Source organism: Phoenix dactylifera, chromosome 13 (genome assembly GCF_009389715.1).
Source record: "Phoenix dactylifera cultivar Barhee BC4 chromosome 13, palm_55x_up_171113_PBpolish2nd_filt_p, whole genome shotgun sequence".
Taxonomy (NCBI): Eukaryota; Viridiplantae; Streptophyta; class Magnoliopsida; order Arecales; family Arecaceae; genus Phoenix; species Phoenix dactylifera.
In genome coordinates, this window is record NC_052404.1 from 3,697,091 (window position 1) to 3,712,795 (window position 15,705).

At 40.0% G+C, this 15,705-nt stretch overlaps 1 protein-coding gene across 1 annotated transcript; it reads left to right on the top strand.

Annotated features, from left to right (window-relative positions):
• Positions 1 to 7,796: 7,796 nt before the first annotated feature.
• Positions 7,797 to 10,664, top strand: LOC103701641 (two-component response regulator ORR9-like). Its single transcript, XM_008783785.2, has 5 exons — positions 7,797 to 8,294; positions 8,396 to 8,487; positions 8,585 to 8,662; positions 8,823 to 8,893; positions 9,989 to 10,664. Exons 1-5 carry the CDS (start codon positions 8,147 to 8,149, stop codon positions 10,275 to 10,277), a joined length of 678 nt encoding a protein of 225 aa, XP_008782007.2. The 5' UTR covers positions 7,797 to 8,146; the 3' UTR covers positions 10,278 to 10,664.
• The last annotated feature ends 5,041 nt before the right edge of the window (positions 10,665 to 15,705 follow it).

Consider the following 15,705-nt stretch of genomic DNA (forward strand, 5'->3'; position numbering starts at 1 on the left):
CATGGCCCATATGGATTATATGATACAGCAGCACGAGGTCATTCGAAATGACCACGAGCCGATTGTGGTACTTGTGATCAGATTTGAACCGTTAATCTGTCGAGGACAATAGGGCTTAAGTGGGAGGAGTACATGAGAACCTACGCGGGAATGTGTTTACTCCAACATCGGCTATATACCGAGTAGGTCTTGGGTACTTATACAAGGCGTATATTTAGTCCCACATCGGCTATGCATCGAATAGATCTTGGGTACTTACTTGTATAGGGTCAAGGAACCCAAATAACACCTTCCAGCTAGCTTGGATTGTTATACATATAATGATCATTATCTTATGCCATTATACATTAGAGAGGTAAGTCAAAAACCAATAGCCATTGCTGCATGGCCCCCTTCACGCATAAGCGTGGCAGTGCATGCATGAGCTTCGCCAAGACAAAAGATTCGGAAGGAATTTTCAAGGAGACATCTCTGTGGTTTCGTGATTGCTTTTTCTGAGGAAAATATATATGAGGGGACCCCTGAAAGATAGCTCCCTTGACTTTATGAGATTTGGAAGATATATGAACGGAGATATTAAGGCAGAGAATCCATTGGGGTCCTCCCGGGTCCTTGGTTAAATGAGACCCAAGGTTTCAAATAGTGCCAATGAGTTAAGCTGCCTTTCTCTAGGACTGCTATGTCATTACCATTGTAATTGGATCCTATCGGTTAGGTTATCCTCCTCATGAGGAGAAGAGCCCATTCTTCTGAATTTTTTTTTTTCTTATAGAAAAAAAAAGGAAAAACCTAGGACTAGTAGGTATTAGAGAAATTGAGAGATATGGGGGAAACTCTCCTCTCCCGAGAGAGAGCTTCTTCTTACGAGAAGAAGATTCTCTGCAGCGCATTGTATCATGCCCGATGACCGCCATCAGAAGATGAACAACTATTAATAATGGTGCACTATATATATGGTATTTAGTCATCCATCTTCTGATGGCAACCTTCTACAGTGGTAATGTGTAATCCGTGCACTGTAGGGGGCAATGTGGTCCTTTTTATAGGGTTGAACTCGATAAAAGAAGACCCTTGATGCCCCATTGCTTTGGGAAGCGGCCTTATTGAAGAAGATGGCTACAATAAATATAATGGTTATCATTTTCCCAATCTACCATATAATAAGATAATATCGAAACAATAGTCTTTATTTGAATCTCTATTATATATACTTATAATGTAATAAGGGCCTATGAAACAACTTTGACGGCTGTTATAATGTGAAGGTTAAACTATGTTTATGTTATTATAGGGGATAGGGGAAAACATAAAGCTGGCTTCTTTTTTTTGTCTTGGGATGATATCAAAGTTTGATGCTACCATGAAGGCTACTTTCAAAAGGATGTTGCGAGAAAGGCAACAGTATGATTTCCATTTCAAGCAATAGCAAGCATCTTCTCAGGTATAGGACTAAACATACCATTCTTATCTGCAAGTTAGGTGGAAATTTACAAATTGGAGATCTTGGATTCTTTGTATGATAGGTGATATGTCTTCGTACCAAAGCCTTTCTTTTTCAAGTGAGGATCAATCAGATGCCATTATTCTCTTGTTGTTATTGCGGTCGCTATTTGATTATGACCTGCAATGGCCTTGGTTCCACTGTTTATGAGCATATCTCGGATTTTTTTTTTCTTTTTGAGCTAAATCTCAAAAAGTTACTGATTTGAGCTTGTTGATTCAAAAAAGCTTTTGTTTCATATATTGGTTTTTAGTTCTCTCAATTTTGCACTTAGAATCAATGTAATTTTCTGCTTCTTTCACCATAAATAAAAAAAAAAAAACATGTTCAGAATATTTAAGTGTTAAGATGGGATCCCATTTCTGTTAAATTACCACTAGATTTCAAAAACTTGAGCAATTAGGGAGAAGTTCGATAATGCACATTGTCTGATCATGAATGGGACATGTCACCATACATTAGCATCTATAAACCAGAGAGAGTCGGAGAAATGAATTAATAGCTAAGGAATTGTAGACAGAGAAGTTACCTGGATGAACTAAGATTTTTGTATTATGTTAGGACTGCCCAAGATTAATTTAGTGTGAAGCTGAAGTGGATAGGGCTGAAAGATATCAAATTCCATTATGAATTAGGTTGTTCCACCAAAGAAGTGATAGGGTATCATATAAATCTAGTTGTACCAAACTTGCTTTGGGACTCAACAAAGGTATGAGATATGTGCTTTAAGCTTATATGGAAAGGAAAAATTTGTTCTTTGGATTCCTATGGTGAGCACCTAAATAATAAGGGATGTTTAATTTTAAACTTCTTGTTGCCAATGGGAGTTAAATTAGCTACAAGACCAATGTTGTACCCTCTCCTGTGAAGGAGATATCATGTGCTCGAAGCTGAATGGTGAAATTCCACATTTTTCTCATTAAAAATTTGATACATCTCAGAAGAATCTACAAGACCAATGATAGAACTCGAGAGAGTCATCACATCCAAGATCCAACAACCTTGCTGCTTGTAAAGATGCAGCACTTCATCATAAAAACCTTTGTGGTTGTACCCTTTTTTTTTTTTAATTTTGGTGGGGGATGATTCCACTGGCATGTTAAGCTAGCACATTTGAATTTGTGATCATACTTGTTGATATAGCTTGGGTTCATTATCCTTAAAATCTCACATGACAGCTCAGCCTATTGAATCAAATAACGATATGTGTCCAGCAAAATCAATGACTGATCAAATCTTTGAATAATCAGCAATCGGTTACAGCTCGGCGCAATCTTGTTCCACCTAAAAAGAAATATAGTAATTGACTGATAGATAAGACAAGCACTCAATCGTAGTGCGCCTAAAAAAGAGTATCCTCATTGCCTGAATCAGCATGTATGAAAATAGCTCAGCTATTCGTCTGCGAACCTCGCGATCCTAATCATGCAGATTCGCATCCTTTCTTCTCCCGAAAACAACGAAGAAATTTTTTTTTACTATATTCTAAAACTTCTACCTCTCTTTTATCTCTTTTATTTTTTAAAAAAATTTTGTTCGATTTAAGTATCGATGGATCTCCAACGAGACACATTTCGACGACATATGATCGTTTTTTATAAGTATAGAACGGTTCTAGTACTACGCAACGTTTGTTCAATTCCACCAGGCAGAGCATCTCATCTATCAGCATATATCCATATGTCAAATCGAATTTTGAGCACCAACATTTGTAAATAAAAAATAACCTCCTCCGCTCATTTCTACAACGCAGGAAAAGGCATCAAACAACCGTCCTATGCACTTGAGTAAGCAATACAAAACAATCTCACCAATATAATTTACGTTAGAATAGGCTTATCGAGGCTTTATCTTCGTCTGCTGTACGCAATTTACTTTTCCAATGGTTCGAAATCACACTCTTTTACCATTTATTCAGAAAAAAGGAAGAATATTTTTTATATTTTTTTTTTTCTTTCAAAGAACTATTGTGATGCTGAGAGACTATACATTGTACTAGTGCAATCATTTCACGGCAACCAACCTTACATCCAGATTTGTTGGGATCTTCAGCAGTTTCGAGGCAGATGCTACAGCATTTACGAGGGTTGTTCCATGACGTTTTGCAGGCATCAAACAGATTCCCAGAGTCTGCCATTGGCATTGAGTTGAATGAGTTCAGTTTTGCCACAAGATGCTTTAATGCACGGCTCAGCTTGCTTGAGGCATGGAGTATTGTTTCTAGTTCCACTTCGCATTTGGAAGGCCTTATTTTAGTTTCATTCTCAGTTAAACATTCAATCCCTTCAATTATGACACTTCTCTTCTTTGTTACTTCTCTTGTTGTCTCCTCTAAAGCAGGAATTTAATTAGTCATCAGGATGCATAGAGGAATAAGGTCTTCAAAATAATTTTTAGCATCACCTTAGACTTGGAGAGGTAAAGATCCATTGGACCATAAGAGTCCTCTACACCTAAGCTGATTGATTTTATTTAATTGAGCTGAGAACTTTGAACTGTGCCTGCGATACGTGGAGATGCAGAACACAAGTGCATGCAGCAGACGTAGAGCCATGGATTTCAGTATGCATGGTCTCAGCAATAGGCGTTGGAGGAGTTTGTGTTATGTATTAGAAATAGAAAGCATGATTATTTAAGAAAACAAGAGAAAAAAAGGGTACAGTGAGGTATGAACTATCTGAAAGACTGAAACAGAGAAAAGGATATATGGAACTCTTTAGACCAGAGGAATAAGGGATATTATGAAATATGGCCATTGATGTGACCAAGGAGCATGTCATTAAATAAAACATACACGTTGGCGACCATTTCACCTAAATATTAATTGCGGTTGTGATGCTAATTATTCCTTCAATTACATTTACCAACTTTCACCTTAAAAAAAAAAAATCAAAATTTTATGGGACTGACATTTGGCCATTTCTAGTTTCTTGGTTGGCAGCATTGTTTTTGAGTCTTCGAGTCTGTGTGTTTTGAGTCATTCATAGGGAAGGGAAGGGAAGGGAAGGAAGCGATAAATAGAGCACCCAAGGGGATCATTTCTTGCTTGTTAGGATGTCAACATCCTCCACCTAGTTGGGATTTGAAGACTAAGCAATTTGCCCTTTAATCCTGTCTTCTGATTATTATTTTTTTCTTTTAAGAGAACTGTGTTTTAAAATGTACATTGGATTGCTTGAAGTTTGGTGGTTGGCAGTAGTGTTTTGAGGGCTTATTCCTTCTATCTTTAATGAGCCAAGCAGCAAGAAGAGTGACCCAGGTGCACACATCCCATGTGTGGGGATATCAACATGCAGAGTAATAATGTAGTGTAATGCGACCTTAATGAGCATACACATGCAACAAAGTAAAATATTAAAATTTAAAATTGGGGAGATATATGAAGAGTAATGATTTAGTATGTTGGAGAAGAATCATAAATGATATATTTTTTTTAAAAAAAAAAAAAACCTGTTTGAGATGTCCATATGCACAAGAGGTTGTTTGATGAGCTCAATATCTCAACTAAGTGCTAATTGGTCAATAAAGAAGGTTGGAATTAGAGTAAATTTGTGCGGAAAAGTTTTAAATTTATACTGCATACAAAAGCACCATTAATTCCTATTTTAGAATTAGTACGTATTTCTAAAATTTTGTTTTTTTACCATTGCAATCGTTGAACTCTAGTTAGTACATAAACACAATCTTTATTTAATCTAATACAGAATTTATTAAAATAAAACATTAATAATGAGAGATAAGCAATTTTTTGGAAAAACAAGTACATATTTGATTGCATACATTAGAATCTTTTTATTACTATCTAGATGTGCATTCGCATGTACACATTTACTAGTATAATTTAAATGCACCATTTCAAAATGGTTAGAAGCCAATGTCTGGTGGTCTTTTACAGCTCCCAAAGGTTATGCTATATCTTTTTCTATTCGCCAGAAAATTAGAGCTGGATAGCTGAGTGAAAAGAGGGTTTGATATTTGATACATCAACGAATCATGAATGATATGGAAATGAAGAATTGGTAGAGATGGTTGGAGGTTACTTCCTTGAAATCAAAGTCTCATCGACACGCATAGTTGTCACTGAAGATAATAGATACTAAAGAAGATTGACTTGTCTATACATACAAGTTTCAACATCATTTTAAAATAGTTACTCCTAGAGAGAAACCAATTGCTAGTGCCTGGTGGTCCTCATAACTCCCCAAATCCATGGGAAATGCGACAGTATAATATACCTCTCTCTGGCCCAAGGAGTTTAAAATTAAGTATACATTGTAGAAAAAACATAAATAATCTTGACAAAAATCAAGCAAGATTTGACATGGTCGGCATGTGCGAAAATGAACAAGAAAGTGCCTCGTCGAGATCTAGGTTTGTGTTAAATGCATCTCAAAATAGTCCTTGAAAGATGCGATCATAAAGAAGACTCGTGCGAAACTAGTATACAGCATAATTTAAAATAATTTAAAAGATTCCATTCTAAGTCATTAGTCTTAGAACAAGCCAATTGCCAGAATTGTCTCTCCCCCGATTAGACTGAAAGGCCTACATAATTTAAGCACATAAAATACAGTACTTTAATGATTTAGACAATTAGGGCAAGGGATATCACCTAGGAGGTATACACTATAGTGTGTGCAATGGAGATCATTTCCTAACTACTAAAATGAGAAGGCCTCTCACCATCACACAACTTGCCCCTCAATTGTATCCCTTGGGTCTCACATATATTTAATCCATTATTAATATGGTGTGGAAGATATGAAAGGGTGGTGTTTATGATTTGGTTTGGAATTATATATTGGCCCCATCAGAGTCCAAAGAGAGAATAGAGTTGGGGAGAGAGAGAGAGAGGGGGAGGCAAATCTGAGGGGCGTCACATGGAAATGCTTCCGGAGTGGGTGTGGGGGAAGATACGGCAAAGACCGCATGATTTCACACAACTGGAAAAAGAAAGGAAGAGGGGCCGGGGGTGACGTCAGCGGATCTTGGGCGGGGATCGGGCGGGCCACCACCACCACTATCTTGCTTTCAACCCAACCCAACTCAACTCATCACAAGACGTAATGAGATCCTTTACACTGTACCTCCGGAGGACCCCATCCCCCCCTTGCTCCCTAGGTTTTAAATAACGCCGTTATAACGATTCTTGCCTTTTTTTTCCCCTTTTTTTAAAATATCATTTTTTTAAAAAAAATTGTGGGCGGTCCTATCGAATCAACTAGTTTAACATGATCCTATTAAATTTCTCGTGGAATAATAGAGTGGAAATTCATTTAAGAGAGCTCATCTTTCCAATACGAGAGATCTACAATATAATTGGTACAAATATCAGTATCGGACCGCCTGTTACGCAGAGCCACGACCGTCACGCAGGAGGACGATGCAGCTATTTTCGTTGTGGCTGGATTGATTTAATTTATTTTAGATTAATTGGGATTGTTTTCTTTGCATGAATCTTTTTGTTAATTTGTAATCCTAGATATATGGATCCATGCACTTGTTTAGGGTTATGCAATAATTGAATGAAAATAACCTCTCCTTTTCTGAAACCTTGGTGTGAAGCCACAGCAGAGCCAGATGAAAAGCTTAGTTCTCCTTCTTTTTTTTTCTCTTCTTTTCTTCCTTCTCTCTTCTCTGCAATTATCCTACATCGATAATAAGAATAATCTCGATTTTTTTAATGTAGGATGAGAGCAACATTTTTTTATTGGGCAAACAATGGTGTTAGTTTTCTATTATTAACATTTATTTTTATTATTATAGCAAATAATAATAAATATAATGATATTATTTTATCAAAAAATGGGCTGCCGGGTAATAATCGTTATTATTGTTATGGTGCTAAGTATTGATATTTGATAGGATCCATTATTTAGGAATATTTTCTATTTAAATTGGCAACATTGTTAAAATATGAATCACCACTATTATTTTGTGTAGCTTTTTACAATAGCTGAATTCAGTTACATGCATGTTATGAGGAAATAGAAGGGTATCATTTGATCATGTATGTATTTAAAAAATATTTGATCAAGATAATGCATTTATAATATTAAGCATGGACTTTGAGGTGATATAAATATAAAAATTTAATGACATAAATTTCATCATATGAACAATTCAAGAGCCATGTAGCAATAAGATGCTTGTAAACTACAATAACGGCCGTTACAACGGTCGTTTACGCTAAACCGAGGCTGGTGGAGGAAAATGGGATGGGATTCCAATCTAATCTATAACAGGGTCCGCGGTGCACTTTAAGGCTAGTCCTTGTAATAAAACAACACAAGACTACGAGGGGAAAGGGGACAACAGAAAAGGAGACAAGAAGGTGTGTATGGATTGCTTGCTCTCCAATTCAATAATGGGGTGAATTTTTGGAGAGATTTGGGTGAAAATCTGGTCGGATCTTGCTTTCCATGCGGTGGTATTTTGGTGGGATGGCTTATATCTCCTGCCTCTCATTTCGTTCCTCTCCTCCCCCATAGAGAATCCAATCACCCCAGAGAGAGAGAGAGAGAGAGAGAGAGAGAGAGAGGAACCAAGAAAACACCAACCCAACCTCCACCTCCTCCTGTTCTTCTACTCTTTCTCCATCTCTCCCCACCCTCCATCTATTATCATTTCTTTACTGCTGCTGTGATGGTGCAAAGAAATCAACAATCACCACAACAACATCAAGAAGCTATGACAGTGGAGGCAGAGGCTCAGTTCCATGTTCTGGCTGTGGATGACAGCGTTATTGACAGGAAGCTCATTGAGAGGCTCCTCAAGACCTCCTCCTACCAAGGTATGCTCTCATTGGTGGTGGTTCAACAAAATAGAAAACAAAGGAATCGCCCATCTCCTGATGTCTTAGTAGTTTTGGTTGCTCATGGTTTGATGTCTCAGTTACCACAGTGGAGTCTGGAAGCAAGGCTCTGGAATTGCTGGGGCTCAGGGAGGGCCAGGACACCACACCTTCTCTCCCCCCAAAGCAGCATGTAATTTATTCACCATAGTTTGCTGCATGGTTTCATTTTTTTTTGCTTTGAGATATTTGGATGGTTTTGATCTTCTTGATGGGGTTTTTTATTTCAGGAGATTGAGGTGAATTTGGTTATCACAGATTACTGTATGCCAGGAATGACAGGTTATGATCTGCTGAAGAAGATTAAGGTAGTTTTAATTATTAACTATTGCTTTTATGAACATTCTTTGGTTGATGGTGCTTTTTTTGGTGTCAAAGTTGCTTTTATTAACATTGTTTGGCTGATGGTTGCTTTGTTTGATTTTGTTTCAAGAGATTTATTGTGCTGTGGTCTTATTGTTGAAGCAGGGGTCCTCTTCTCTTAAAGATATCCCAGTTGTGATCATGTCATCTGAGAATGTGCCTTCCAGGATCAGCAGGTCAGACCTGCAACAAGTCCCCTCTTTTTGGCATTATTTGATCAATCTAACAAAACAGAGTCCTCCTCTTTTTGTTTTTGAAAAAAAAAAAAAATTGCATTAGAGTTTTGTTTTCAATATAAACGCAATTTTTACCATGCCACAGTTTGAAAAGGCAAAAGAGAAGAATAAGATGTGGTCAAAAGAAACGTAGATGGTGCTAGGATTCCGTTTTCCAATTTTCTTAGGCATTAGGTTTTGTAGAGATACACCAAAGTTCTTTTTGTCCCTCTTCTTTTGTAGAGGTGGATTTTTTTTTTTATTTGCAGCCAAATTTTAACTGATCTCAAAATTTCAGAAGGTTCTTGACATGTTCAATTAAATAAGATCAGAGGTCAAGAAACCTAGATGATTTTTTACGCAGGCATAGCTAGGAAAGGAGGCAAAGGAGAGGAATTAAAAATTGGGGGATGGATTTCTGTCCTAAAGGTGTCCTTCATGAGTGCCCATGAATAAAGGAACTATTTCTGACTTGATTGGACCACTGGGTGCAAATTTCCCCAAACTTGAAGCCATTCATTACTTTATGGGTACTGCAATAAATGGATAGGAGTCTTTTTATTTATTTTAATTCCATCTCATTTCATTCTTTGAAAGATAACAGAAGGAAAGCAAATAATTGCTCAGTTCCAATCAAACCTACTCTGCTTCGCTCCTGCCAATTAATGCATTGCATGGTGCAAGTATGTAGCATACATCCAAGTTCAGGCCTTTTAATAGGGGGAGATCTAAGTAGAGCCCATGGGCTAGATTTTGCTTCCAATAAAATTCTGTGGTGAAAAAAAAAAAAGTTGCCTTGGGGCTTAACTTTTTCCAGTCAAATCTGGAAAGGAATCATTGGAAAAAGGAAGCCCCATATGCCAAACTAGGCAAACATCCCAAAATCTTTTCCTTGTTTTTGTTAAATTTTGTGTTTCTTGGTGAACTTATTGTTAGATTTTGCTGGATGTACTGACTTGATGTCATCACAGAAGAGGGATGGAAAGCCCCCAATTGAGATTTCTCCTGCTCCTCTTTCTAACTAAGATGGAATGCCTTGATGTGCACTGATCACAGGTGCTTGGAAGGAGGAGCTGAGGAGTTCTTTCTCAAGCCAGTACAGCTCTCAGACATGAAAAGGCTCAGACTCCATATACTAAAAGGGAAATCCAATTGCAACGAGCAACAGCAGCAACAGGAGGACAGCAATAACAGTAGTAATGACGGCAGCAGCAGCAGCAGCACCAGTAGCTGCAGCAACAATAACAAGAACAGCAGCAGCAACAAAAGGAAGGCCATAGATGAGGAGCTTTCACCAGAGAGGACAAGACCAAGATTCTCCCATGACAGCCTGACAGTGGTTTGATGTTAAGAAATCTAATTATTGTTTCACCAAGAATGAGAGACTCTAAAGTTCTTTTTTTTGTCACTCCCATCATCAAGCCTTTTTTTTTTTCTTTTAATTTTTTGGGTTGGGAAGTCTTTAATCACACACACACCTATTCCATTCCAATTTTGCTGTGCTTAGAAGTACCCAGATTGAAAATGTAAATAATGGAGAAGGCAAGGTGGCTGGTTTGTTCATGGTTAGGCTGGTATTTTTGAGCTATAGGGGCTTCAGTTCTAGATTTCAATGACTGGTCTTTTGTATAGCTAATTTGATGGAAGCTCATTACTGTGGACTTGCTGATTGGAAGAAACTATACTCAATTCTTTCTATGAGAAAGAAGGGTGTCTTCTCTCTGGCCCAAAATTTTGGTGCGCTTACCAAGATTCTCATTCTAATTCCTGTGTCACAGCTTTTTAGAATGCTGAACAGCCTCTCTTTTGTTAGTACTAACGTTTGTGTCAAAAGGTCAGTGGTTTTCAGCTGGTCTTAACCTTTTCTTCTTTGGAACACCAAAGTTGAGAGAGGAAAAGAAGAAAGAGATGGGGGCATCAATAAAGGGGGTTGTTAGTAAAGTCAGAGCAGCTCGACTCATTTGAGAATCTGAACACATCAATGCTTGAAGCTTTTCAGCGATCCCTAAGGCTTTTATAATGGGGCAACGGGGCTAAAGTCACAACACCATTAGGAATTTAGAATTCGTCCCTCTTGAAATGGACGCAGTGCAAACCTTAAACTTGTGTTAACTTTATTGCTTGGCCAAGGGATTTTTGTTCCAACTACAAAACAAATTTCCTAGTTTAGAGGGTGTTACTCGGCCAGGTAGAACTAAAGCTGATTACGGGTCAAGCTTGGGCACAAAAAATATTAAATTTTTTAAGTCTATTATGGTGCTACCACCACGACAAATTTTAAAGTAACCTAGCTTGATGCTTGTTTAAAAATAAATATAATTTAGGCCCGTAGCTTGGCTTATGATCAGCTCTATTCCAAACTTAACCCGGACCGGTTAGTAGGGTTGGTTCTTAATTTTAAACCAAAACTATCCTTTCCAAAAATTGGGTCACGGTCCGGTCTCAATAAAATTGGGTATAAATCAGATCAGTTATAGACTGGATATCGATCGGACTCTATTAAGCTCAACTCTCAAAACTTAATCACTAATCATGTAGCCTTTTAATGGATCATGAATTTCTACAAGAAATGTGAAAGACAAGAAGGAAAGGAAACACTATTGCCATATTAGTGACAGCCCTAATTCCTTCAGCTCGTAGGCATTCATTTGCGAACTTGATAATGAGAAGCTGAGACTTCACCTGTAGGTATTTTCAAACAAAGTTGCTCTTCATAAGTTTGAAAATTTATTTTTGTACCTAGTTTAAGATTATCTTCCTAACTAACTTGTCTGGTAACCATAGGGGATTATATTTCTATATTTTTTGCAGATGAGCCCTTGGATTTCTCTTTTGGTAAATTTTTCCCCATAAACACAGCCCTTAAGCTATTCATGTCATCTTAATCCTTGTCATTTCACCTGCAAATCCCAACGTTCTTTTTGCTGCTAATTAACTCCTCACACAAATCAAGTGATGTCTCTTCTCCTACTATCTAGACTGCAGCCTAACTGGGATGGGGAAATTATGGCAGCTTAACATTATTTTACTGCACACCAACCAAGCTATATTTCTGCATCATTCCACTCAGAAACCAACCAATTATGACCTGAACGTTAGCTCGTTGGTCATGCCCTTCTGTTCATAACGGATTCAGGTGTTGAATGGTGCTTAATTTCTCTCAAAATTTCACCTTAAATTTGAATGCACCACTCGTATGAGACTCTCTCTTAGCCTCTGCAAACTTAGTGGGCTAAAACATGTTGTACATCGATATAGCAGCCAATGTAAAAGAAAGCTCTAGGATGGGGTAGTTCTAAATACACCCCCCCGATTGCTCAGGACACCCCCCAAAAATTAAAAAAAAATTAAATACTCTCTACACCCCCCCATTTGCTAAGGACACCCCTAAAAAATTAAAAAATCCTAAATTACCCTTCACCCTCCCCACCCCCTCACCTAAATTGCTCTCTACACCCCCCAAACCCCCCCCCCCCAACCCCGCTCTTCCCCTCCAAAACTCCACTCCAGCCGGCTTCTCCCTTCCGCCCAAAAAACTTCGCCTCAAGCACCTCAAGCACCTCGCCGGCGGCCAAACCCCCTCCGTCTCCCCCTTCTCCCTCGCCCAAAACCCCCCCGTTCCCCCTTCTCCCTCTCGTCGCCGGCATTCTCCCCTTCTCCCTCTCGTCGCCGGCATTCTCCCGGAACCACCTCCCCGGCCATCTCCCGAGCAACGAGCACCTCGCCGGCGCCTCCACGACCACGTCGAGGTAGCTCCCCGCCCCCCCGCCTCCAGTGCTCCGTTCGGCACTGGATCGCCGAACAGAACCCTTCTGTTCGGCTGAACAGTGCCGAACAGAACCCTTCTGTTCGGCTGAACTCAACCGAACAGAAGCCTTCTGTTCGGCTGCACGGTGCCGAACAGAAGCCTTCTGTTCGGCTGCACAGTGCCGAACAGAATGGTTCTGTCCGGCTCTGAGTCTGTTCGGCTCTGTGCAGCCGAACAGAAGCCTTCTGTTCGGCACTGTGCAGCCGAACAGAAGGGTTCTGGTGCCAAATCGCGTGCCGTGCTGAATTTTGTGCCGAACATTTATGTATGCAATTGAATTATTTTCTTTGATATAGCCTAACATTGAATTTCTATATTTTCAGACATGGATCCCCGTCCCGCCAGAGTTAGACCTACGGCGTCAGCTAGGAGACGTCGTGCTAGGATTGCTTCTCCCGAGCCTGCTCATATGCCATCGGACTCTCCTGAGTCAGAGCATGATGATATGCCCGCTAGGGGCGAAGACGATGAGTCCGTTGGACCATGTCCAGGAGGTCCAGAGGATGAGTCCGTCCTGATCAGTTTCAGGACGCATATAGCAGCTTCCATCTGGAGGCAACAGGTATTGTTTATTTGTTATAGCATTATATTTTGTTTATTGATGTTTTATAAAGTAGTAGTAATTATACATTTATATTACAGGAACGAGCTTCACTAAAGTGCATGAACCATACTGCCAAGGTTGGTGAATGGAAGTGGTGGTCTTCAAACCAACCAAATACCAGGTTCAGAGCACTATTGAGGCAGTCGGGCCTCGTAGAGTTAGTACAGTGCTCTTATCGATTCATCGATAAGATTTTGATTTCGGGCTTCGTAAAGAGATGGCAGCCCGAGACGAACACCTTCCATATACCATTTGGCGAGATCACTATCACGTTGGATGATGTATCCGCCATTTTAGGGATTCCTGTCGCAGGTTCCTCAGTATCAGTTTCTCCTGAGAGGATGAGTGATCGGGATGCTGAGGAGCTACTTGTGGAGTTGTTGGGGGTGTCAGCTGGAGACGCGCGTCAGGAGGTACTGTCATCGCGCGGTCAGTCTGTGAGGATGGAGTGGCTGAGGACTCAGTTTCACTCTGTATCTGATAGAGACAGGCAGCAGAGGATAGAGTGTGCAGCACGAGCCTATTTGTTATTTTTGTTAGGCTGCACACTCTTTGCTGATAAGAGTGGGACCAGGGTGCCTATAGCGTATCTGTGTTTACTGCGGGATCTGGATAGGGTGAGCACATATGCCTGGGGTACAGCTGCCTTAGCATATTTGTATCGGCAGTTGGGGATTGCGTCGAGGTCATCAGTGAGACAGATCAGTGGTTATATGACGCTTCTGCAGGCATGGATTTATGAGCATTTTCCAGCACTCAGTCCTCACCCGTCGCTCGAGTATACTGATGCCAGTCCCCGCGTGCACCGCTGGATGCCCGGTACTCCATCCCGTACCACGATGGACCATTTAGTGGTTCTACGTGAGTCATTGGACCTTTTGAGCATCGATGAGGTACGTATCATATTACCATTTGCTTGTGTTTGTCAGTACTTTTAATATGCGATATAGTATTAAACTGAAATGGACCTTTTGTTTTACAGGTTATTTGGGATTCCCATCATCGGCTTCGGGGAGATCGCCCATATATACCCGTCGCATTTTTTAGTGGCTCCATCAAGTGCCTTGATATCGTAGAACCCTATCATCCAGAAAGGGTTCTTAGACAGTTTGGTCGTATTCAGACCATCCCTCGAGCGCCACTAGCCCCTACGCGAGCCAACAGAGGTTCCACAGCAGGCTCGTACCGGATACATTACTCCTATATGGATCAGCTTTGGGAGCGGTGGGAGGACCACGTGCTGAGCCAGGCGAGCAGGAGCCACCCAGTTACCCGGCCATCAGACAGCGTACCGGGATACATGGAGTGGTATCTCCGTATCACGCACGTTGCAGTTCAGCCTCCTCATCTGTGCTCGAGTACTCATTCTGGAGCTAGGGGAGGTCATGATGATGCTGACATGCACCGGCGGCGTAATGCAGCTGCACTCGGTATCAGTACCGACATTGTACGGATGGGTCCCTCAGAGGCTACGTCACTAGGTGCCGGGCACCTATATGATGCTATTTCTCAGATGCATCAGGTACTTCTGGGTGATGAGCCTGGCCTGAGTACAGCACCCTCTCATTCGGATCTAGGACCCTCTCATTCGGACGTACAGCAGTACACGCGTCGACGATGGCGTCATAGGGATTGATGATGGAGCCTTTGTAATCTTTGTAAAGCCTTTGATATTAATGAAAAATATATATTTTTGGTACATTTACGTGTAATCTTTGTAAAGCCTGGCCCGTTCTATTTTACACAAATATAACAGTGCACATAACAATCAATCTAACAATGCGAAGACAGATATTTTTTGATTTATATTGATGATGGAGTTTTACAGTACATGACTCTAAGAGGCCAAAAAAATTTACAACTTTCAAAAATTGTACATATATAAATAATCAATCTAACTCTACTGTCTCGCTAATTATAACATTAGGTGAGATGCTCTCTTTGAACTGTTGAATCCGTGCTTCATATGAATTTTCCCATCCGGTAGCACAAGGAAGATGATATTTTCGCCAGTTGGTCGCTACTGGCGGAACGGGATGTCCCGGCAACAAGAACACCTTCAAAATTAGAAATAAGAAAATATTAATAGCTACAAAATTATAAATAAGCAAAATTAAATAAGCAAAATTAAATATTCGCAAGTGTTGTGAACGTAGTACCTCAACAAAATGATTTCCATTTACGAATCCGATAGCGATATCTTTGCGGGATAGAAGAGGTACTGGCACAGAACGGAGAGGTAGGAAGGTCAGACATTGTTGCAACGAGAGATGGTATAGGACAACATTATAGCAGGATGCTATAAGATGACCCATGTCCGGCATAGTCATCCATCTGTCATATGGTGGACAATCATCATAA